The sequence below is a fragment of the Aquarana catesbeiana genome, linkage group LG01, assembly GCF_042186555.1.
Source record: "Aquarana catesbeiana isolate 2022-GZ linkage group LG01, ASM4218655v1, whole genome shotgun sequence".
NCBI lineage: Eukaryota > Metazoa > Chordata > Amphibia > Anura > Ranidae > Aquarana > Aquarana catesbeiana.
In genome coordinates this window covers 485,077,077-485,102,346 of record NC_133324.1, presented here as the reverse complement: position 1 = coordinate 485,102,346, position 25,270 = coordinate 485,077,077, and the positions used below count along the sequence as shown (strand labels likewise).

Here is a 25,270-nt window from a genome sequence, read left to right as displayed (position 1 = left end):
TCTTGCATGCCTCCCAGAGTTCATCAATATTCTTTGGTTTCGTCTTCCACGCTTTATCTTTCATCCTACACCACATGTGCTCAATGATGTTCATGTCTGGTGACTGGGCTGGCCAATCCTGGAGCATCTTGATCTTCTTTGGCTTAAGGAACTTTGATGTGGAGATGGAAGCATGCGATGGAGCACCATCCTGCTGCAAAATTTGGCCTTTTTTATGGTTGGGAATATAAGAGGTAGCCAAGATTTCTTGGTATTTTAGACTATTGATGTTGCCTTCCACCCTGCAGATCCCTCGCACAGCCCCATACTGGATGTAACCCCAGACCATGATTTTGCCTCCACCAAACTTCACTGTTTTCTGGGTAAATCTTGGCTCCATGCGGGTTCCAGTAGGTCTCCTGCAATATTTGCGGCGACTGTGGTGTAATTCAACAGAAGATTCATCTGAAAAATCCACCTTCTGCCACTTTTCCAGAGTGCATCCTTTTAGCAGGCTGTAACCCTTGGCAAATGCCACACGGTTTTTCAACTGTCTTTTGTTTAGCACTGGCTTATGGGCACTGATTCGACCATCGAGGCCATTTCGAGACAGAATCCGACAAACTGTTCTGGTTGACACAGGGACTTCAGGTGACCAGGTCTCGTGGAGCTCAGCTGCAGTGGAAAATGGGCTGGCCTTGGATTTTCGAGTCACAAAACGGTCCTCTCGAGCAGTTGTCTTGCAGGGTCAGCCTGACCTGGCCTTGTCCAAAACGTCTCCAGTCTCTTCAAATCTTTTTTTTATCCTCTGAACTTGACGCTGAGACACATTGATGGTGTCTGCCACATCAGCAGTGGATCTGGTCTTCAGCCTCTTGATAATCAACACTTTAGTCTCCAGGTGAATCTTAGGCATGTTTGCAGAGGTCTAGTTGCAGTTGAGAAGGTCTAGTGTACTGGTGTTCTTTTTATACACACCTGAGACCTAATTGATCCATTATTAGTCACAGGTGAAGCTCATATAACAAGGCGACAACACTTAAGTCTTGGCAAAAATTGACTCAATGGGCTTTACCAAGCTGTGAATATTAGAATACTTTTTGTCAGTTTCGTTTTGCACTGAAACATTATTACAAAAGCTGTTGGGATTAAAATGACCCATTTTTTGTAACAAAATCTTGATTAGAAATTTCAATTTGTACACAAGCGACAAGACTTTTGTCAGTGACTGTAATATATATATATATATATATATATATATATATATATATATATATATATATATATATATATATATATATATATATATATACACACACACACACATATACATATATATATATATATATACACACACACACAGTCTCTTTATTGCAGAAAAGACCTGCACTCCCTACACTATAAAAAAAAGAGCAAGTGCATTGACCTTGCACATTAAATAGTAAGAGCAATAAAACAAAAGTAATGCACTGACATTTGGGTAGAAGTAAGCACGCATCAAGAAATCAATAAACAGCCGGGAAAGAATCCTTTACCACTCCTGCAATGGCAGCTAGCTGGGTAGAATATCAGCACGGTCAGTTCAGCCTCAGAAGCCTATTTTCAAGACAGAAGCACTCCCGCACCTGTCTGTATGGGTTGGGATCTATGCCTCAATGCAGAGCAGCTGAGCCAGCTAACAATAGAAGCAGCTTAGGGATGGTCTATTTTATAAGACACTTAAAATAGGTTACAGCAAAAAATTGTGGCACAGCCGCCTGCAGCGCGGACCGTGCTCTCCGACGTTACTCTGAAGGAGCCAGTTGTAACGTCGGACAGCACGGTCCACACTGCAGGCGGTCGTGCCACAATTTTTTGCTGTGACATTTTTTAAGTGCCTTATAAAATAAATAGATTTTTTATCAAAAGATAACGCACTATTAGTCTTCCTCTAATTTTGTGTCAACCATCATAAACTGTTAACCAGGGAACCACTTGAGCCCTTTGAGGAAGGTAAAGAGGAATGCATTTCATCAGCCGCAGATACGAGTGTCCATGCTTACTCATCCATTCGGGTCTGCTGGGAGCTGTTGTCCACCATGAATCTCTGAGATTTGGTAGATGGAGGAATGCATCCCTAAGCTGTGGATCAGCACACACGCACACACACACACGCTTGTGACCTATGTGGGTCTGGTAAGCAGCCAAATGTATTACTTTTAAGCAGTGTGGTGTCTTCATACTAAAGGGACCACACACCTTGGGATCGGCATCTGTTCAATTTGGGACTCACTAGATAATTGGATGTGTTCTCAATTCAGCTCATTCACTCTGCTGAATTTGGATTTGCTTTCACATAGACTTTTTGGAACCTGAGAGAGACTGCTGATATATATTTACTCTCGTCAGTTTTTTTTTTTTTTCCCCATTTTTAGATTATATACACGTTATGTTTGAATTGCATTGTTTATATTTTTTGATTATGCACATACAGTCTTAAGATATTTTGCTTATCCACATGTGTTAAAGGTCAATCTAGACCACACACCTGTTTCCAATTTACCCATTGTGTTCACATTGGGCAACATTATTGTGCATTATATTTTATACCACTGTGGGTTTTCCCACCCTTTAGACCTCTTTCACACTGGGGCTTTTTTCTGGCGCTTTAGCGTTAAAAAAAAGCGCCTGAAAGAAGCCCCATCTGCAATCCCAACGTGAAAGCCCGAGCCCTTTCACACTGCCAGCACCCGAAAAACGCTGGTAAAGCGCCGCTTAAGACCCCTTTCACACTGGGGCATTTTTCGGGCGCTGGCAGTATGAAAGGGCTCAGGATAGAATCACCTTACAATATCAATCACTTTTCATTCCTGGTATTCAGGTGCAGCAGACTTGCATTGTATAGGGTCTAGAGAGCCTTCAGGTCCACCAATTATTTGGATCTATCAAATCTATATCACCCTCTACCAAAGATGTGTTAGAACTCTTGGTGTTGTGGATACCATAGAAACATTTGACAGTTAAGTCTCAAATGAGATTATGGAGATCCAGTGGTTATATAATGCAGACGGTTCCGGTAGTAGTCCACACGGACACTCCGGCCTCAGTGCAACTTGTGCTTCCTCCCTGCTGCTGTACCTATCACACAGACGACACAATGATGGGGAGTTTTGTATTTGAAGGGAGACTGAGCCTGGCATGGATTCACAGACACTAGTTTCTCATCCGGTCCACCCCCTTGTGACTGATAGCACAAGGGTGGGTCCTTAGCTAATAGTCAGCTTGCTATTGTCTATAGAATCTGCGCACTGCCAACTACAAGACAAAAGCAGAGCTGATGGGGAATGTCTCAGCTTCCCTATCAGGTTCCAACCACTAGACCGTCACTTGCTGCTAGGAGTCCTAAACAGCCAGTGACAGGTAGAGGGCAGTGGCAGCAAATATGCCACTCTGCCTGTCTCTGTACACAGACTTAAAGCGGAGCTCCACCTTAAAAAAAAAAAAAAAAAATTAAAAGCCAGCATCTACAAAATATTGCAGTTGCTGACTTTTAATAAATGGACACTTACCTGTCCCAGGGTCCAGCGATGTCAGCAGCCGAAGCCGACTGATCATCTCTCGACTGCCCCCGCCGCCATCCTCAGTCAGGGAATCAGGAAGTGAAGCGATGCAGCTTCACTGCCCGGTTCCCTACTGCGCATGCGCAAGACACGCTGCGCTTCTTCACTGGTCCCCATTGTGTTCCCAGTTCCCAGAACACAACGGGGGGGGATAGTCGCTATCTGCGACTATTCTGCAGCTATCTATGCCCGGAAGTGGGTGTAGATACCTGTATTAGACAGGTATCTGACCCCCCCCCCCCCTGTAAGGTGCCAATTGTGGCACGGGAGGGGGAGGAATCCGATGAGCGGAAGTTCCACTTTAGGGTGGAACTCCGCTTTAAAGTGGATGTAAACCAGATTCGTGAAAATTTGAGCTGGGCACATATCTGTAGTGTTTTCTTATATCTCTTCAAAGCACTATGTCCCGTAGTGGTCTCCTGCTCCGTTCTTCTGTTATCAGCCTGATAACTCCTGACAAGTTCTCTGTCACATATGATAAAAGGCAGCCTGAGTTTTTGTTGGCTAGGATGCAATAAAATAGATTAGCATAGCCCTGATCTATTCAAGATCAGCTCTGAAAGTCTCTACCTATGGAGGAGAGGGTGTGTGCGCCTTTCCTCCAATCAGCTGTCTTGGCTGTATTCCCAGACTTCACTGCAGTGTTGAACAGGAAGAGAAAATTTCCTAACATGATCTGAACTTTCTGAACAGTATATAAAAGATGAAGACAGCAGATATACTGTGGGGACGTAAAGTATTCAGACACCCTTAAATTTTTCACTCTGTTATATTGCAGCCATTTGCTAAAATCATTTAAGTTATTTTTTTTCCTCATTAATGTACACACAGCACCCCATATTGACAGAAAAACACAGAATTGTTGACATTTTTGCAGATTTATTAAAAAAGAAAAACTGAAATACCACAAGGTCCTAAGTATTCAGACCCTTTGCTCAGTATTTAGTAGAAGCACCCTTTTGATCTAATACAGCCATGAGTCTTTTTGGGAAAGATGCAACAAGTCTTTCACACCTGGATTTGGGGATCCTCTGTAAACGTTGGTGGACAGCAATTTTTAGGTCTCTCCAGAGATGCTCAATTGGGTTAAAGTCAGGGCTCTGGCTGGGCCATTCACAAACAGTCACAGAGTTGCTGTGAAGCCACTCCTTCGTTATTTTAGCTGTGTGCTTAGGGTCATTGTCTTGTTGGAAGGTAAATCTTCGGCCCAGTCTGAGGTTCTGAGCACTCTGCAGAAGGGGATATCCCTGTACTTGGCCGCATTCCTCCTTCCCTCGATTGCAACCAGTCGTCCTGTCCCTGCAGCTGTAAAACACCCCCACAGCATGATGCTGCCACCACCATGCTTCACTGTTGGGACCGTATTGGACAGGTGATGAGCAGTGCCTGGTTTTCTCCACACATACCGCTTAGAATTAAGCCCAAAAAGTTCTATTTTGGTCTCATTAGACCAGAGAATCTTATTTCCCACCATCTTGGAGTTCTTCAGGTGTTTTTTTTTAGCAAACTCCATGCGGGCTTTCATGTGTCTTGCACTGAGGAGAGGCTTCCGTCGGGCCACTCTGCCATAAAGCCCCGACTGGTGGAGGGCTGCAGTGATGGTTGACTTTCTATAACTTTCTCCCGACTGCATCTCTGGAGCTCAGCCACAGTGATCTTTGGGTTCTTCTTTACTTCTCACCAAGGCTCTTCTCCCCTGATTGCTCAGTTTGGCCGGATGGCCAACTCTAGGAAGGGTTCTGGTTGTCCCAAACGTCTTCCATTTAAGGATTATGGAGGCCACTGTGCTCTTAGGGACCTTAAGTGCAGCAGAAATTTTTTTGTAACCTTGGCCAGATCTGTGCCTTGCCACAATTCTGTCTCTGAGCTCTTCAGGCAGTTCCTTTGACCTCATGATTCTCATTTGCTCTGACATGCACTGTGAGCTGTAAGGTCTTATATAGACAGGTGTGTGGCTTTCCTAATCAAGTCCAATCAGTATAATCAAACACAGCTGGACTCAAATGAAGGTGTAGAACCATCTCAAGGATGATCAGAAGAAATGGACAGCACCTGAATTAAATATATGAGTGTCACAGCAAACGGTCTGAATACTTAGGACCAAGTGATATTTCAGTTTTTCTTTTTTTAAAAATTTGCAAAAATGTCAACAATTCTGTGTTTTTCTGTCAATATGGGGTGCTGTGTGTACATTAATGAGGAAAAAAAATTACCTTAAATGATTTTAGCAAATGGCTGCAATATAAAAAAAGAGTGAAAAATTTAAGGGGGTCTGAATACTTTCCGTCCCCACTGTACATGTAAAAAAAAAAACTTATGTAGGGAGGGCTTTCACACTGGTGCGGTGCATTGGCAGGACGGTAAAAAAAAAAAAAAAAAGTCCTGCTAGCAGCATCTTTGGAGCGGTACACACCGCTCCTGCCCATTGAAATCAATGGGGCAGCGCGGCTATACCACCAGCATAGCGCTGCTGCAGTGGTTTTAACGAAAACCGCCGCTAAAACGACGGTAAAGCTAAAAATAGCGCCATTTTACCGCCGGTGCCCGCACCGCCCCAGTGTGAAAGGGCTCTAATAGCGCCACTTAAGAACTACTTGACTTTACCTCACGAGTCAGTATCGTTACTGAAATGGGCAGTAGGGATTTTTTAATCTAGCGCAGACTATTTGAAAGGGTCATTGTGCCAGAAAACTTAGTAGTGCTTTAATGAATTCCACAAAATGATTCAGAAAGTACTGAAAACCAGGGGATCAGTAACAGAAATGCAGCTAGCTTTTTCAGGAGAGAAGGAGGCCAGGAACTGCAGGTTATACATTTCTCCTGCTACAGGTACAAAAAAAACACTTTATTCTGTCTGATTTGGAACACCAGCTAATCTGAAATTTAGCAGCAGTCCTAAACTCACAAATAGACTATACATCAGTGGCTCTCAACTCCAGTCCTCAGGACCCACCAACAGGCCAGATTTTAAGTATTATCTTGGGGAGATGCAGACTAGAATACTGTAATCACTGAGCAGCAAATGATATCACCTGTGATGTATTTCAGTTATCTTGCAAACCTGGACTGTTAGTGGGTCCTGAGGACAGGAGTTGAGAACCACTGCTATACATGATGAGGCTAAGGCCTCATGCATACTAGGCTCTTCTAAGCGCTTTTCTCCTGACAGGAGAAAAGCAATGTTAAAAAGGCACCTAAAGCCACGAATTCTAAATGAGTTTACAAGAGTTTAAGAGTGTCAAGTGTTTGGGCGTTGATTTAATTGGCAAGAGTATTCCTTTATTCTGGCCGTCAAAATGAATGAGCGCTTGCGTTTAGGTGCGTCAGGCATTTGTTTCTGCCCAAATGTTCCCCTACTGAAAGTTTATTTGGCTGCATTCAGATTTCTGCTCCTAAACGCCTATGTGTGCATGGACGTATAACAGGGGTAGGCAACCTCGGTCCTCCAGCTGTTTTGAAACTACAAGTCCCATGAGACATTGCAGGACCCTGAAAATCACAGGCATGACGGGATTTGTAGTGTCACCACAGCTGGAGTGCCAAGGTTGCCTACCCCTAACATATAGGCTAACACGGAGGGGCGTTTAGGGGCAGAAAAGGAAAACGTCAGACGCCTGTAAAACAAGCGCTTAACAGCTGTAGCGTGCACAAGTCCTAACGGTTTATAACCTTTTAACAATTTTGTCTATTTGTTGCAGGCTGGAAACCGGATAAAAAAAATAAAGTATAGTTTACACATATTTATAAAAATTGTCTATGCAGCAGTAAGTTGTAATGCTTTTGTGTCCAATCTCTAAATATTACTACAGTTAGTACTGGAACTACTAAGCTTTATCACATCTGTCCCACTTAATTTATGCAGCTGAGACATTGATCTCCATGTTACTGCAGTATCAGAAACCCCTACCGCTTAAATAATACATTTAGCCTCGGTTCACACAGGGGCGGCACAACTTGCAGGTCGCCTCACACGACATCCACGGCGACTTGCAAAACGACTTCTGTATAGAAGTCTATGCAAGTCGCCCCAAAAGAAGTACAGGAACCTTTTTCTAAGTCAGAGCGACTTGCGTCGCTCCTATTAGAATGGTTCCATTGTACAGAACGGGAGGCGACTTGTCAGGCGACTAGGTCGCCTGACAAGTCGCCCCTGTGTGAACCGGCACTTAGGAGGAAAGACAAGATTTTCTTGGACCAACTTCAAGAAGATGCGGCAATGCAACAACCGAAGCCTAGGGACTGACCATCTGCAAATAGATTTTCCCTTTTAAAAAAAACAGACCTAAACAAGCGTACGAAAGGGCCACAGATTATATATTTTTTCCATCATTTTTGCATGCTTCAGTGTTATTCCTCCTTAAACAGCTTTTGCTTCAGTATTTCTAATACTTTAAAGTGTATATTACCCTAAATATTTTTTTGCATGAGTGTTTACTGTATGTGTATTTTATAAAATCAGTCTATCATTTTCATGCACTTCTTCTGAAATACCTGGTTGATCCTGCCAATCACCTTTCTTCTTCATGCTAAACAGTCTACACAAAGCTCAGATTCTGATTGGTGTGCAGTCAATATTCATCCTTTAACTTGCCATTCAGACGTACAGGACACTGTGCAGACAAACAGCATACCTGTTTTGGGAAGTTTGTTAAGTCACCACATCCTCTGACCAGTCACAGGCTGTCTATGGCACATACCCCTCCCAATTACAGCCTACCTCTTGAACATGCCCCCTGCTCAAGCAAAGCCTGCATATTACCTCAGGTTAAACAGACTATAGAAAACAGGCACACAGAATATCTAAATCTGGTTATAAAATTTCCTGCTGAACAGATGCGGTCACTCTTTGGATATTCTGACAGCTGTGGGAGCAACATGGATGGGGAAATCTATTGATTTCCATTGTTCAGCCCATAGAGTTGACCAAGAGAAATTTTAACATGGATGGTCAGTCTTTAATAAATGAACCACTTCCCGTCCGCCATTTATGTGGTTAAGTTATCCAGACTGGGAGTCATATGACGTGCAGCAGGATAAGCCACAAGGATGTGCAGTGTGTCACTCTGACACACCGCATCTCTGATCCTGGTAAAGAGCCTATGATGTAGGCCCTTTACCATGTGATGAGCTGTGTCCATACACAGCTCATCACATGGTAACCAGGAAGTGCCGATCAGTGGCTCTCCTGACATGGGGGGGGGGGTCTGCATTGATTAGTGCAGACCCACCAGGGATGCCTACTAGAGCCCACCAGGCATGCCAATCAGTGCCCATTAGGGATGCCTGTCAGTGCCTCATCATTGGATATAAAAAAGATAGGGGGGGGGGGGACAAGTAAAAATAAAAAAATTAAATAATGTGGTTGCACAAGTGTGCACACCCTCTTATAAAACTGGGGATGTAGCTGTGTTCAGAATTAAGCAATCGCATGCAAACTCATGTTAAATAGGAGTCAGTACACACCTGCTATCATTTAAAGTGCCCCAATTAAGCCACAAATAAAGTTCAGCTCTGTTCTAGTAGGTCTCTCCTCACATTTTCTTAGTCGCATCATACAGCAAAAGCCATGGTCCGCAGAGAACTTCCAAAGCAACAGAGGGATCTCATTGTTAAAAGGTATCAGTCAGGAGAAAGGTACAAAAGAATTTCCAAGGCATTAGATATACCATGGAACACAGTGAAGACAGTCATCAAGTGGAGAAAAAACAGTGACATTACCAAGAACTGAACGTCCCTCCAAAATTGATGGAAAGACGAGAAGAAAACTGATCAGGGAGGCTGCCAAGAGGGCTACAGCAACATTAAAGGAACTGCAGGAATATCTGGCAAGTACTGGCTGTGTGGTACATGTGACAACAATCTCCCGTATTCTTCATATGACTGGGTTATGTGGTAGCGTGGCAAGACAGAAGCCTTTTCTTACAAAGAAAAACATCCAAGCCCGGCACAGAGTCGAGCTGAGCGTTGTTCAGCCATACTTAGACAGCTCTGTATTCTACGAATACAAAGCTTCCTCTGGCTGAGGTGGAAAGGCAGATGGAAGACCCCCATGATCTCTGACTCTGAAGATCCAATTTTGCTCAGAAGGGGATCTGTCTGCTGAGCGCCCGGATGATAGTTCCGTGTTCGCACAGCTTATGCGGAGCGAACGCTGACACAGCCCGCTCTGCTCTATGGGCAGGCGGACATAAACTGATCAGCTGTTCGTTTACACCAGACTGCCATCCAATCCAGTCAGGACGGAGGGGACTAGATCCCCTTTTGTTTTTTGCCAGATCAGATTACACCTGGCTACCTCTGGGTCCAGACACACGTTCATTTACATCCAACCAGAGGGTCCAATCGGGTCCAGCTGTCAGTTTTTTAGCTGGACCCCATTGGATCCTCTATTCTACAGGTGTCAAACTGGGGGCCCTCCAGCTGTTGCGGAACTACATCATTGCCCTGCCTGTGGGAGGCATGTTTGTAACTGTCAGCCTTGCAATGCCTCATGGGACTTGTAGTTCTGCAACAGCGGGAGGGCCGACTGTTTAACATCTGTGCTCTATTCGATTGAATGTAAACAGACGTGTGTCTGTTACACCTACCACTGGGTCCAGATCAGGTGATTGACTCGGCCATTTCAGAGTATTCCACTTTTCCTTCAAAAGCTCCTGGGTTGCTTTTGCAGTGTGTTTTGGATCATTGTCCATCTGTACTGTGAAGCGCCGTCAAATAAACTTTACTGCATTTGGCTGAAAGTATATCTCTAAACACTGCTGCTTCTGTCACCTCATCAATAAACAAAGACCAAATTCCCACTGGAAGCCAGGCATGCCCATGCTATCATACTGCAAGCTCCACCATGTTTTACAGATGGCGTTGTGTGCTTTGGATCATGAGCTGTTCCAAGCCTTTTCCACACTTTCTCTTCCCGACATTCTGGTACAGATTATTCTTAGTTTCATCAGTCCAAAGAATGCTTTTCCAGAACTGGTCTGGCTTTTTTTTTTTTTTTTTTTTTTTTTTTAGATGCTATTTGGCAAAGCCTAATCTGGCTTTTCTATTCTTCGGGCTTATGAATGGTTTGCACCTTGTGATGAACCCTCTGTATTTGCTCTCATGAACTCCTCCTCCTTGATTGTAGACTTTGACAAAGATATGTCCACCTCCTGGAGAGTGTCCCTCACTTGTCTGGATGTTGTGAATGGGCTTTTCTTTACCACAGAAAGGATCCTGCGATCATCCACCACTGTTGTCTTCTGTGGATGTCCAGGCCTTTTTATGTTGCTGAGCTCACAGATGCGTTGTTCTTTCCTCAAAATGTACCAAACTGTTTGGCCACTCCTAATTTTGCTGCTATCTGATAGATTTGTTTCATTTATGAAGCCTTACAAAGGCCTGTTTCACTTGCACGGGGAGCTTCTTTGAACACATGATGTAGGTTCACAGCAATAGATTCCAAAGCAAATACCACACTTAAGCTGGCCATACACCATACAATTTTCCTGTTCAATTTTCTTTAGATTTACCTTCAACTATGTAGTACAAGGGCCTGCCTGATTGCATCCAAATTGAAAGTGTTTAGGTTTGACCTCCTATTATATGGTTTTGGTAAATCTAAAGGAAAGTTGAACAGGAAAATTGAATAGTGTATGGCCAGCCTTAGAATCAACTCCAGACCTTTTACCTGCTTAATTGTTTAAGAAATAATGAAGGAGTAGCCCACACCAGGCCATGGAACAGCTTTTGATTCAATTGTCCAATTGCTTTTGATCCCTTGAAAAAAGGCGAGGGGGGGGGGGGGGGGTGACTATTCTTAAGAGCTGTAATTCCTAAACCCTTTCTCCGATTTGGATATACATACCCTCAAATTAAACCTGAGTGTGTGCACTTCAAGTTATAGTTACTGTATTTATTGGCGTATAACACTCACGCATTTGCACCCAATTTTCATGGTGAAAAAGTGTTATACGCCAATACTTCAATTTTAGCTGCCTTGTAGGGGACCAGGAGGGGGGGGGGGTGGAACGAGCGCCATCAGATTATATACAGTGAGAATCTCCTGTTTACTTGGCGGCCTCTGTAATGGGAAGTCCCGTCTCCTGGGCCGCCATTGGACCACTGTTCTGTCTATCATAGAAGATTCTCACTGTATGTACTCTGTCGGGGCTCCTCCCGCCCCCCTCCCTGTCCCCTCTAGGCTGCAGATGGGCATCGATCAGGCTGCACTGATGGCAATGGGGAGGCTGCTGCACTGATGTGGACTGATAAGGCTGCATTGATGGCACTTGTGAGGCTGCAGATGGGCATTGATCAGGCTGCATTGATGGGCAACGGTGAGGCTGTAAATGGACACTGACCCTTATTTTACTTCAAAGCTCCTTATTTAAAATTTAATTTTTTTTCCCTGAAACTTCCCTCTTAAAATTAATGTGCATGTTATACACCTGTGCGTGTTATACGCTGATAAATACGGTATATAATGGATACGGGCTGAAATATGTTTTGGCAAATACCTGAAAAAAAGCTAAAAGTGTGCCTGTGTCAAAATATATATGGACCCAACTGTATGCGCATAGGTCAAATTTCATGAATCGGTTTACATCCACTTTAAATAGCATGCAATGCCAAGCTGCAGTTTCCAAAGTGAGCAAAGTCCTTTCTTGTATTAAGAGAGGTATGGACTCCAGAGAGATAGATATTATTTTGCCCCTGTACAAATCATTAGTAAGAACTCATCTAGAATATGCAGTTCAGTTTTGGGTACCAGTTCTCAAAAAGGATTTCGGGGAACTGGAGAAAGTGCAGAGAAGGGCAACCAAACTGATAAGAAGAGGAGCTCAGCTATAAGGAAAGATTAGAGGAACTGAATTTATTCTCTTGAGAAGATGAGATTGAGGGGGGATATGATCAACATGTACAAATACATAAGGGGTCCATATAGCAAACTTGGTGTTGAGTTATTCACTTTAAAGGACATCACAGAGGACAAGGGGGCACTCTTTATGCTTGGAGGAAAATAGATTTCATCTCCAAATACGGAAAGGTTTCCTTACAGTAATAGCTGTGAAAATGTGGAATAGACTCCCTCCAGAGGTGGTTCTGGCCAGATCAGTAGATTGCTTTAAAAAAGGCCTGGGTTCTTTCCTAAATCTACATAATATAACTGGATACTAACATTTATTTATAGGTAAAGTTGATCCAGGGAATATCCGATTGCCTCTCAGGGAATCAGGAAGGAATGTTTTCCCCTGCTATAGCAAATTGGATCATGCTTTGCTGGGGTTTCCCGCCTTCCACTGGATCAACTGTGGGTATAGGATTGTGTATATGGAATTGTATGTTTTTTTTTTTTTTTATTGGTTGAACTAGTGTCTTTTTTCAACCTATGTACTGTAACTATGGTTTCTTGAAAATGACAATGAGTTCAATGTACTCCAATGGCCTCCACAGTCACCAGATCTCAATCCAATAGAGCACCTTTGGGATATGGTGGAACCTAAAGATCAGGTTTCAAACAAAGCTTTGTCATTAGCATAAGTTCACACAACCTATTATGGTTAGACTTTTTGCAAGTCTCTGGTATTTGCTGCATTAGCTTTCTATTGTCATCCACCAGAATTTCCTCTGTTAACAATATCAGAGATAGACAGTTAAGCTGCAGTTTGCAAAAAAATTCCACCACCTTACAAAAATTATTAACCCAGTCCCTACCAACACATTCTTTACAGTGAACTGTCACTACTTCTGGTAGCTGGTGATGTTCCAATAATAACTTTATTTTAAAGCATCTAACTCTTCTTTGTAGTCAGCTAAATGATGGCAAATGAAGGGACTGAATGTCCCCAATAAGCAGGAACAGTAGGAGCAAAAAATACAAACACACCATCTATAAGGTCCCATTCACACATGAATAAAGCCTGGTTGTGCCCCCTCTGTCAGTCACTCGTTTTATATCAAATATAAAAGAATAATATAAATCCTGCAAAAACAATGAAAAATAAAATACATGGCCAGGGGCTGTGGTCTTCTTTCCAATGGCCCTGGACAAAATAAAAAGGGTCCACAGCTAGCGTTGTTGGTGCTCAGTGCTAGGTGGTTAAATGAATAATAAGACCAATTCCTTGTAAAGTCAGTCATTAACAAGGAACTCAAACGGTCACCAAACATGAGTCATTGAAATATCAGTGACTTTTTAAAGAACCATAGTGTTGTATCAGCTTCCTCAATTCATGCCGTCTCCCCCATGCATACCTATCCTCATTTGGCTGTTTGTGTCAGCACATTTCCAGAAGATTTCCTTCCTAAGCAAAAACTGCTTGAAGCACAAACAGGATATAAGATTGAGCATTGTTTTTTTAACCATTTTATTTGAATGAACTACAGAGAACTGTAAAGGCCGCTAACAGGATAGGAATAATCAACTTTTCTAATTGTACCAGACTAGACTAAATTTCATTCTCCGTGTGTCAAACTGAAAATAAACTGCACAGAGGGTGGAGAAAAAGCTGCAGTTATTTCATACATAATCTATTTCTTGACTATCTTTTTATTATTAGGCCCCCCTTTCGCTGCCAAAATACCCCAGACCCATTCAGGCATTGACTCCACTGGACTTTTGAAGGTATGCTGTTGTACCTGGCACCAAACTGTCAGTAGCAGATCCTTTAAAGCGTTTGTAAAGGTGTTTTTTTTTTTTTTTTTTTTAAAATAACAAACATGTTATACTTACCTTCACTGTGCAGCTCGTTCTGCACAGAGTGGCCCCGAACCTCGTCTTCTGGGGTCCCTCGGCGGCTGTTTCAGCTCCTCCCCGCAAGCATTCACCACCTTAATGCGAGCTCCCTCGCACGGTGGTGAGTGCTTGCGGGCGCGCTCCCGTGATACAGCCGGCGGCTATAGCCGCTCGCTGTATCACTCGGCCCCGCCCCCCGGCGCGCCGCGTCATTGGATGTGATTGACAGCAGCGCGAGCCAATGGCTGCGCTGCTTTCAATCCATCCACTGCAGCCAATCAGTGGCCAGGGTGAGCGGAGGAACAGATGTCGGGAACGCGAAGCTGACTTTCGAGGCGTCAGGTAAGTAAAACGGGGGGGCTGGGGGCGGCGGTTCTGTCAGAAGTTTTTTCACCTTAATGCATAGAATGCATTAAGGTGAAAAAATTTTTACCTTTACAACCCCTTTAAGTCCGGGTTCACATATGTGCGAATTGGATGTGGGTTTCCCCGCATTATTTTCACGACATGCGAGTGTGACTGGCTCTTAATGAAGCTTGTTTACACAGGTCCAGAGGGGGCGGCCATGGAGCAAATTGCAAAAGACTCTTGTGCATGTTTGGGTCCCGTTCATGTGTGAATTCAGGCAAAAATTCGGACCTGAACCAGTGAACAGACACGCACTGGACCTCAGGCACGAACCTGTGGCCGCACATATGTGAACCTGGCCTTAGTCCTGCAAGTCAGATGGGGGCCCCAAATGGATCAGACATTTTATCCCAGCATGTCTAGTTCTGATGCTCATGTAACCAGTGTAAGCACTTTTGTCTATGGACACAGGTCAGCATGGGCACCCTGACCGGCTTGTAGCTACACAGTCCCATATGCGGCAAACTTCAATAGAAAGGTGTTAGAAAACACACAGTGTATCAGGACCAGCATTAGCTTTTTCAGCAATTTGAGCTACACTAGTTCCTCTATTGGAACAGAATACACAGGCCAGACTTCGCCCTCACTTGCACCAATGAGTCTTGGCTGTTCATGACCCTGTGACTGTTTTTCCACCTTTGGACCACTTTTGGTAAGTCCTGACCACTGCAGTACTGGAACATCCCCACAAGAGCTGCATTTTTGGAGATGCTCTGACCTAGCTGTAGCCATTACAATTTGGCCCTTGTCAAATCCTTACACTTGCCTATTTTATTTTCTGCTTTCAACACCTCAACTTCAGGGACAACATATTCACTTGCTGCCTAATTTATCCCACCCATTTTCAAGTGCTATTGTAACAATATAATCAATTTTATTCACTTTACCTGTCAGTGATTATAATGTTATGGCTGATTGGTGTATATCTCAAATTCTTTTTCTACCTCATTTTTTTTTCGGATTTAAGTCCCTTTCACACGATCGGACCGTTCAGGTCCGCCTGTCAGTTTTTACGGCGGACCTGAACGGGCGCTCCATGTTAGCCTATGGAGCAACGGATGTCAGCTGAGACATGTCCGCTGACATCCGACCCCGTCCGATCCGCTAAAAGCAGACGGATGGCCCTACCTCCAGGTCCATCGCTGGCGGATCGGGTGAGATCTGATGAAAACTGACATGCTGTCCGTTTTCATCTGATCCCTCCATAGGCGGCAGCGGCGCCTGACAAACCCCTCCCCGCTCAGTGAGCAGAGAGGGACCTGTCATCCACCGGCTCAGCGGAGATCAACGGAGAGATCTCCCGCTGAGCCGGCAGACCGAGGTGGACTCCGTGGAAGCGGAGTCCGCCTCGTGTGAAAGGGGCCTTAGAGTTGCCTTGCATTTAGAAAAATGGAGGTGATATACCAGTTCCACTTCATACACTCTAGTTATAAAGTGCACCCTATTCAAATATAGCTGTTAATGTATGAAGGATGGTCAAAATGTTTTATTTTGGTAGTACCTAAACATGTAAATTTAGGTGAAGAAATGTTAGTTTTACTGCAATAAGTTGAATTATGCTTTGTGTTATGAAACTGGTCATTAATAAATAGCTTAATTAACCTAGCCGAAAACCAGACAGATGAATACTTTCAATAAATTACATATTAAAAAGGACCAGGATTATCATGCTGTGCATTCCAAATGCCTGGGTGTGACAAGGCCTAAGACAAGTTAGCCTTAGGCCTAACCTAAACAAGGTATCTTCTAGTTTCTAATAGTAGGGAAATGTAGATCCTACATTAAACCAGACCTATTGTCAGCATAAGAATATTTAATTCCTTGCACAATGCTCATATGCACCTTAAAGCGGTTGTATACCCGCACAAATAAATAAGTAAAAAAAAGTTTTAAAAATTGTTTATTTTTTTAAAAAAACCCTGTAAAGCAAAAGGCATAATGAGCTAGTATGAAATAAATACTTACCTTAGAACGAGGCGTCGGCATCTGATCCCGGTCACCTCCGAGGGAGTTCGGGTTACCCTCGGCGTCTCTTCCGTGTTCGCGGCTCTGGCATGTGAGTAGCTGGAGCCGCAATGACATCACTCCCGCGCCCAGGAGTTTCTTTCTGGCAAGGTCCAGCAGCATCTGCCAGGCCTTCAGCCAGACCTTCACAGAGCATGCGCCACTGATATCAGCAGGTGCATGCAAAGTGAATATCTCCTAAAACGTACAGGTTTAGGAGATATTCATCTTAGCTACAGGTAAGCCTTATTATAGGCTTAACTGTAGGTTAAAAAAAAAAAAAAAAAAAAAAGGGGTATACAACCACTTTAAAGCGATTATAAGGCCTTATGCACACTGGACGTTATAAAAACGTCAGTAGCTTTGCAGTGAGTTTTTCAACTTTTTTGCAATAACATGTTTTAGCGTTTTCCACGTTAGCGTTTTTTTTTTTTTTTTTTTTTTAAATGTTTTATTTTTTTCAATAGATCAAAAATGTTAAACGCTGGTGAGCGACGTTTTTGAGTGTTTATCGACGTTTATCAGCTTTAGAGCGTTTTTACAGCTGAAAAACGTCTCTCAGAGCCCACTAGTTTTGGGGGTTTTTTTCTGCTCAAAAACGCCACTGCCCAAAACTGCTGATAACAGCCTATGTGTGCATGGACACATAGAATAACATGATGGAGAGTTTAATGACTGTAGAAAAAAACCGTCTACAGCCAAAAACAGCTGCTGTAAAAACGTCAAAAAATGTCCAGTGTGCATGAGGCCTAAAGGTTTGGGTTTTTTTTTTTTTTTTAAATAACATACATGTTATACTTACCTGGACTGTGCAAGGATTTTGCATAGAGGCCCTAATCCTCCTTTTCTGGGGTCCCCCAGTGGTGCTCCTGGCTCCTTCTCTTCGGCGAATGCCCCCGCGGAGAGCCGACTTCCATGGGGGCACCCATGTGAGCACGCTCCTGAGTCCTGCTGCTGCGTCCATTGACACAGACAGCAAGACTCAGCCCCGCCCACGTGTCACTGGATTTGATTGACAGCAGCAGAAGCCAATGGCTCCTGCTGCTATCAATCTATCGAACGAGGACCCAAGACAGCGGCTGGACCTGCTGGGCTCATGTTCGTCGCTGGAACGATCGGGTTCAGGTAACAAAAAAAGGGGGAGAAAAAAAATAATGCATTAATATGAAAAACCCTGAAATTTTACAACTGCATTAAGAACGTCACAGCCTCAGATTTGGTCAGATTGCTGTGGGGGCACTTGGCAGGAGTGCCGAAGAGGGACCTGGAAAGAGGAGGATTTGAGCTGCTCTGTGCAAAACCACTGCACAGAGCAGGCAAGTATAATGTGTTTATTTTTAAACACAAAAAATAAACTTTAGTATCACTTTAAGGATTTACAACCACTTTAAATCCTAGAACAACAGCGTCCATTAGGCTTCATTCACATAGATGTGCCTATCTGTACAACCGTGCAAAGGGTTGCCTTTGGCCACACATGTGTTCTATGCATCTTCACGCCTCATGGGGTTAAGTGCCCATATGAATGAGCCCTAACACAACTCAATGTAGAGTGAACAAGCCCCTTATACTACAAATGCATCACTTTAGTTGCAGCCAACTCTATGAGAAGATGACAGCTGCTGGATGGTGCACCTAGTACTTAAATTTAGTTCAGTATGCACCAGGGGTGAATGCCTGGATTGCAGACTTCCTTTCCCTGGGCAGATACTGCCCTAAACATTAGTAGCACTCTGTGCCCCATCAAGCTGCAGCAGCCATCAAGCAGTCTGCGTCCAGGGCCAATCACTCGCAGGTGATCACTGCATGAGCGATTACAGGCACGTGGCTGCAATTAAAGTGATACTAAAGCTAAAAACAGTTTACCACCTTAATGTGTACCTTGCATTAAGGTAAAAAAAAAAAAAAAAAAAAAAAAAAAAAAGTTTTATCTTTCTCTGTCCTCACACTTCCCTGTGTGAGGGGGAAGAGAAGGGAAGAAAAAAAAAAAAAAAGATCCAGCATTGTGGTCTCCCCTCTCTCCCTCTTTACACGTGGACTTGAACTGTCAATGAAACGCAGTAAGGAGAAAGGGGACACAATAAGCTCTGCTGTGTGTGTGTGTGTCTCTATGGAGTGCAGCTCCACAGACACACAGCTCAGGAGCAAGCAGACACCATGTGCCACCATAGCAAATGGCTTGCTATGTAAACACAAAGAAGTGAAGAAGCCAAGATCAACAGCGGGGGACCTGAGATGGTTTGGGGATGCTCTGTCCAATGACCTTTAGTAACACTAACTTTGGGAACTGGTAGCCTCTCATTGGTTTCAATGGGGCTCTCTCTCTCATGGCTAATTTCTGGAAACCATTGCTGAGGTTCTCACATGTAAATCAGTGCTGGGCAAATTTGTTAAAGCGGTTGTAAACTCTCATAGATGAATTGTACCTATAGGTAAGCCTATAATAAGGCTTACCTTTAGGTAACTGTAAATATCTCCTAAACGTGCACCGTTTAGGTGATATCTGCTGTATATGCAGCCGATGACATCATCCGCCCTGAAGGAACGGCCACCTGTGCTGTTTCTTCAGAGCCTGGTGCCATAACGGGCGGCGCCTCCGGCCAGTCACACTGCCGGAGTCCACGGACCTGAAAGGAAGATGGGTGAAGATGAATGCGGCCTCCAGCAGTGACAATGCATCAGTGGAGGGCTTCGGTTGCAGGTAAGTTTCATATTATGTGCTAGTATGTGATGCATATTAGCACATTATATCTTTTTTTTTTCTCCTGACCTGTTAAGTAAAATTTAAACCCGCAGTTTACTTCTTCTTTAAGTGTGAATGCAACCTTAACTGTTTTAAGATTCATACTCACCTAGGTGAATGCAGCATTGGTCCGTCACCAGCTCTCTACTCTGCCCTTCCTCATTCAGTAAAGCGCTGGGCTGTGGAGGGGGTGGGATTGGCCGGCTCAGGCTCTCATCGGCCTGTTGAGAGGTGGAGCTGGATGCCGGTCCAGGGATCTAGGTGGATCATGACTCCATGGTTGTGATGCTGCCCAAGCCCAGACCGACTCTGTTACGTCACCAGAGGGCGGCCTTTAGCCCACTGTCTGCTGAAAGCGGGTCACAGGAGTGCTAAACGAACTGCACACCTGTGATTCACAGGAGAAGTACAGCCGCACAAGCTTTGGCTGTACTTCTCCTTTAACATGTTATTAAACCTTGACTACAAATTCCATGTAGATCCAACGCTTTTCCCACATTGAAATTAAAAATAGATATTACATAGCAAAATAAATGCCCCAACTTTTATCACAGTCACGTGACATCTGCAGATCCCTCCCCACTATACTGTGAAAGCTGCATGAGGAGCAAGCAATCCCTACTAGATGACAAAATGAGATTGGCAGAGAACATACCAATCTAAGTGCTCTAGCAGCCCCTATAGATATTAAAGGGCCATATGGGGCATGGAGGGTGGCAAATCTCAGCTGGGGAATCAGCTGTTAAAAGATTGCCACCAACAATTAGGCAGTGAAGAGAAATGGCAAGATCAACCAGCTATTTACAAATGGAAAAAAAGTGAACATCTGCTAGCTTCTTCCTACTTTTATAAAGACATAACTAGAATTAATGACAAACCATTCATATAGACTGATGATTCTAATGTCAGGTCATCTTATCTGGAATCACACACTGTCAGGCCAATGGATGGGTTAGCATCAATAAAGTGATATCTGAGCATCCCAGTGCCCCCCAATGTCAGACAAGGTGTGGGGGAGACGCTCCTATCTACCATAGTGACACCACCTGTCATCCCCATCCCCCCCCACACTCACCTACAGCCCCGTCGTGCAGGGACATTGGCACCTCCCCGCTATCCAGAATACTGAAGCCGTCGTCATTCTCGATGCCGGCGATCTCACTCTCCTGCTGGGCCAGGAAGGCGGCAGCTGGGTCCTCCTCGGCGGACACTCCGTTCCCGAACACATCGAACTCAGACATGATGGTAGACAGTAGGAGGCGAGGGCTGATCGATGTTCTAGACAGATATCACCCGAAGAGCCGCCCGATCACACTCCTACCAAAGGCGATGAGCACCCAGAAGACACCGGAAATGATGCTGACCAGGAAGACAAGACAGACCCCCAACGTCAAACGTGTGGCAGGAAGTGGCGTCACGCCAGCTGACTCTTGGTCACGTGATGACTGGAGGGAGGGTGGGGTGCAGCATGGAATGGAGAGAGGGGGATGATTTTTCTGAGATCTCTTTATAAAAAGCTCTTTAGCTGACTCCTACTCTTACCCTGGTCTTATGACTTCACCACACATCACAGGGAGAGGGACACTTTAAAAAAGTGTAAAGGGAAAAGACTCACTCTTGTCACTTCCCATCAGTTATAAAGACCATAAAGAATGAATACACAAAAATGATTGTTTAAAGCGGTAGTAAACTGCATACAAAAAAAAAAAAAAAAAATAGGCACGAGGCTAATAGTTTATAATTCGCTGTCCTTCTGGTACAAAATTACTTCTTATTCTCTGACGAATGTACCAATAGGAGTATGGATGGAAGAGTGGAAGCTGAATGGATATGCCCCCACCCGTTCACAGATTTTGCCCAATGGAGGTGTTCGGGTGGACTGGCGGCATGTCTGGCATCTCCAACAGACTGCCACAGAGCTCCACCTACCCATTGTTCCATTCTTTTCCTGGCCTGGCTCTAATTGTTCTTTAACCACTTCAGCCCTGGAAGATTTGGCTGCTCAATGACCATAATTTTTTTTGCGATTCGGCACTGCGTCACTTTAACAATTGCACAGTCGTGCAATGTTGTACCCAAACAAAATTGACGTCCTTTTTTCCCCCACAAATAGAGCTTTCTTTTGGTGGTATTTGATCATCTCTGCGGTTTTATTTTTTATGCTATAAACAAAAAAAAGAGCGCCAATTTTGAAAAAAAACACAATATTTTGTACTTTTTGTTACAATAAATATCCCCAAGTTTTTTTTTAAAAAAGCTATTTTTTTTCCTCAGTTTAGGCCGATATGTATTCTTCTACATATTTTTGGTAAAAAAAATCGCAATAAGCGTATATTGATTGGTTTGCGCAAAAGTTATAGCGTCTACAAAATAGGGGATAGATTTATGGCATTTTTATTATTTTTTTTTTTTTTTTACTAGTAATGGCGGCGATCTGCAATTTTTATCAGGACTGCAACATTATGGTGGACACATCAGACACTTTTGACACATTTTTGGGACATTGACAATTATACAGCGATCAGTGCTATAAAAATGCACTGATTACTTTATAAATGTCACTGACAGGGAAGGGGTTAACACTAGGGGGCGATCAAGGGGTTAACTGTGTTCCCTGACTGTGTGTTCTAACTGAAGGGGGAGGGGAATGACTAGAGGGGATGACAGATCGTGGTTCCTAGTTATTAGAAACTCATGATCTGTCTCTCCTCACAGAACAAGGATTTGTGTGTTTACACGCACACGTCCGTGTTCTGCCTCTCGTGCCCACGATCACTCGTGGCCGGCAGTCATCACGACCGTCAGCCACGAGCATCGGCAGCGTGCGCGACTGCTATCCCACTTAAAGGAGCCGACGTACAGCTACGACGGCTCGCAGGAATGTGCCAACCTGCCGCAGTATAATGACGGCGGCTGATCAGCAAGTGGTTAAAGCGGAATTCCACCCATTTAAAAGTCAGCAGCTACACTGTTTAGCTTCTGACTTTTAAAAAAAATGACATGCCAAAGGTGGCATGTCAGGGGGTCACCTTCACTTAAAGCTGAAGTTCTATTTTTGGGTGGAACTCCGCTTTAACGATTACACTGATCAAGTTCAACATGAGTGGGTAGCACAGTGGTGTAGTGGGTAGCACTCTCGCCTAGCAGTAAAAAAGGGTCGCTGGTTTGAATCCCAACCACGACACTACCTGCCTGGTGTTTGCATGTTCTCCCTGTGCCTGCGTGGGTCTCCTCCAGGTTCTCCGGTTTTCTCCCACACTCCAAAGACATGCTGATAGGTTAATTGGCTTCTGTCCAAAAATTGGTCCTAGTATATGAATGTGAGTTGGGAGCCTTGGATTGTGGGCTCCTTGAGGATAGGGACTGATGTGAGCGTGCGATGTATGAGCTGCGTAAATTGACAGCGCTATATGGATACCCTAAATAAATAATAATAGATGAGCATCTTAATGAGACACAATGTACAGGGATAGGGACAATTGTAGACACACACTTACTCAGGATGGACTGGTGTCTTTATTCAACCTTACTAACTATGTAACATTGTACCTACAGTATGTTCTTACAATCACATGTATAAGCAATGGGATATATGCTATATGAAAAATAACTTTCTATAACTATCAGAAAGCCTGGCACTACAGTTCCCACAGTTCTTCTTCACCGGTTTGGCCTTGGGGGCAGTATGGGAACCGAATGCTGCCGCTGGTTCAATACGAGCGGATGCTCCATCCTCAGACCTGTCCTCAAGCTCCATGAAACAAGCGGAGATCGGCCGTAGAGAAGACTGCTGCTGTACCACAAAACTGCACTTAGAATGGCGTTTTTAGCAGACTATTCCCCTGCAGCATGTCCTCAGTGTCTCCACGCCATGCTTCTTTAGAGAAAAATCGGCGTCCGGAAGTGCGTCACATGACTTCCGGTTCCAGCGCCATCTTGCCGCGTCACCGGAAGTCCTCCTGCCGCCATCTTGGTACACCGAAATTAAGCATTTAGGAGGACACAGTTCCACACAGCAGAGCTGGGGAAAAATGGAAGGGAGTTGCCACTACTCACATAGGCAAGTAACCCTTATGCCGCGTACACACGGTCGGACTTTTCGTCTACAAAAGTCCAACGGACGCTGACGGACTAAAGCTGGCTGGTAATCCGATCGTGTGTGGGCTTCTCCGGACTTTCAACGGACTTTTTTAGCCTCAAATCCGACGGACTTTAGATTTGAAGCATGCTTCAAATCTTTACGTCGTAACTACGACGGACCCCGAAGTCCGCTCGTCTGTATGCTAGTCCGACGGACAAAAAAACGACGCATGCTCATAAGCAAAAACTAAACGGAAGCACTCGGTCTAGTAAAACTAGTGTTCATATTGTAGGTAGCACATTCATCACGCTGCAAAATCTGTGATCGTTGAATGCAGCGCATTTTATTTCTTCTTTACGAAGGCTCTAAAGAACGAAGGTGTTTTGCTGTTCATAATCAGAGTTCTCCCAAACTGATTTCTGGATTCTTTTTCTCTTTGATCTCATGAATGATATAGTATGCATTTTAAAAACAAGGTTTCCATACTAATAATACTTTTTCCCCTTTTTTTTTTTTTTTTTTTTTTTAGGTTTGTAAAGTTACCACAAAGAACCCATTATTCTGTTTTTTTTTTATAGTGATTATTTTTTAGTTTTTAGATAAAGTTAACCCAAAGCACCGTTTTTGGTTATGTAAATTTTTTTATTTTCAAGACTTACCACTTGAACATTATTAACATTAGTAATGTATTTTTGGTGTGTTTTTTCCAAACTCAATGAGATTGTTGTCCCTTGTTAATTTAACATTGTGTGTAAAATCAATGATTTCAAAGAAAACACATAAAGTCTTTTGCTAAACTCAAAAAAGATCCATTTATTCATGGTCAAAATAAAATAAAGAGGAAGTCAACGCTGGAAAAAGTCGGTGTACCAGAAAATTGGGATCTTGCGGAGTCCATATAAGAGGGAGCACAATCTGGTCCAAGAATCCCAGAGATCAACAGCACCAGCAGATGATCTAGATGTCCCCAGACTGTGGTCCTACAACAGCCTGCGTCTTCTGTCAGACCAGACTGAACCCAGGTCATCACTTTCTTCTCTTCCCTGCAGCCTTTCCTCCACGCTGCCCTGCAGCCTTCCCTGTAGCCTTCTTTGGAGGCTGTGGCTCTGGTGTTTCAGTTGTGGCAGGAGGAGGAGGAGGAGGAGGAGGAGGGGGGGCTGCCTCATGTAGTTGGGTGTTTTGTGTTAGCGTGCCCTGCAGCCCCTTATGGATTGTTTCCCCAAATAGGCGCTCACAAATGAGGCGCTGCTCCCAATCCATCTGAAGAAGCCTGCTGGCTAAGTAGCAGCCATAGGATTCTTCCGCTTCGGGGGGGCTCCTTAAAAAACGGGTGGCCTCTTGCATGAGGCGCAGGGATGCGTCCTGTGTGACCATCCCCTTCCTGGCCCTTTTTTTGGGAAGGTGGAGGGGAGGCACTTGGGATTCGGTCAGGCTCCTACTGGGCCCAGCCACCTCACTTGGCCCAGCCACCTCACTTGGCCCAGCCACCTCACTGGGAGCAGCCACCTCACTGGGAGCAGCCACCTCCTGCCTGACACTGGGCCCAGCCTCCTCCAGGATGATGGTGAATCCGGCCTCCTCCAGGCTGTCCATGGGCCGGTCTCCTCCTGCCTGCCACTTTCCCCACATTCCTCCTGGATGGACTCATCCTGTGTATAAAAAAAGGACAATAGTTTGAGTATATTTTTTTGGGTTCATCAATGACACACAGTTTGCTTCTCATGAATAGCAAATTCAAT

At 44.2% G+C, this 25,270-nt stretch overlaps 1 protein-coding gene across 3 annotated transcripts in view; it reads right to left on the bottom strand.

The window, feature by feature from the left end:
* The window catches only part of CLTA (clathrin light chain A), a 60,295-nt gene extending 39,425 nt beyond the window's left edge, over positions 1 to 20,870 (bottom strand). Inside the window, exon 1 of one of the 3 annotated variants that reach the window (XM_073591827.1) lies at positions 20,526 to 20,870. In XM_073591827.1, the coding sequence (XP_073447928.1) occupies positions 20,526 to 20,691 (166 nt within the window). In that variant the 5' untranslated portion in view covers positions 20,692 to 20,870. The remainder of the gene's footprint in view (positions 1 to 20,525) is intronic. The other 2 variants (XM_073591835.1, XM_073591841.1) reach the window with 2 other exon arrangements.
* Between the last annotated feature and the right edge of the window lie 4,400 nt (positions 20,871 to 25,270).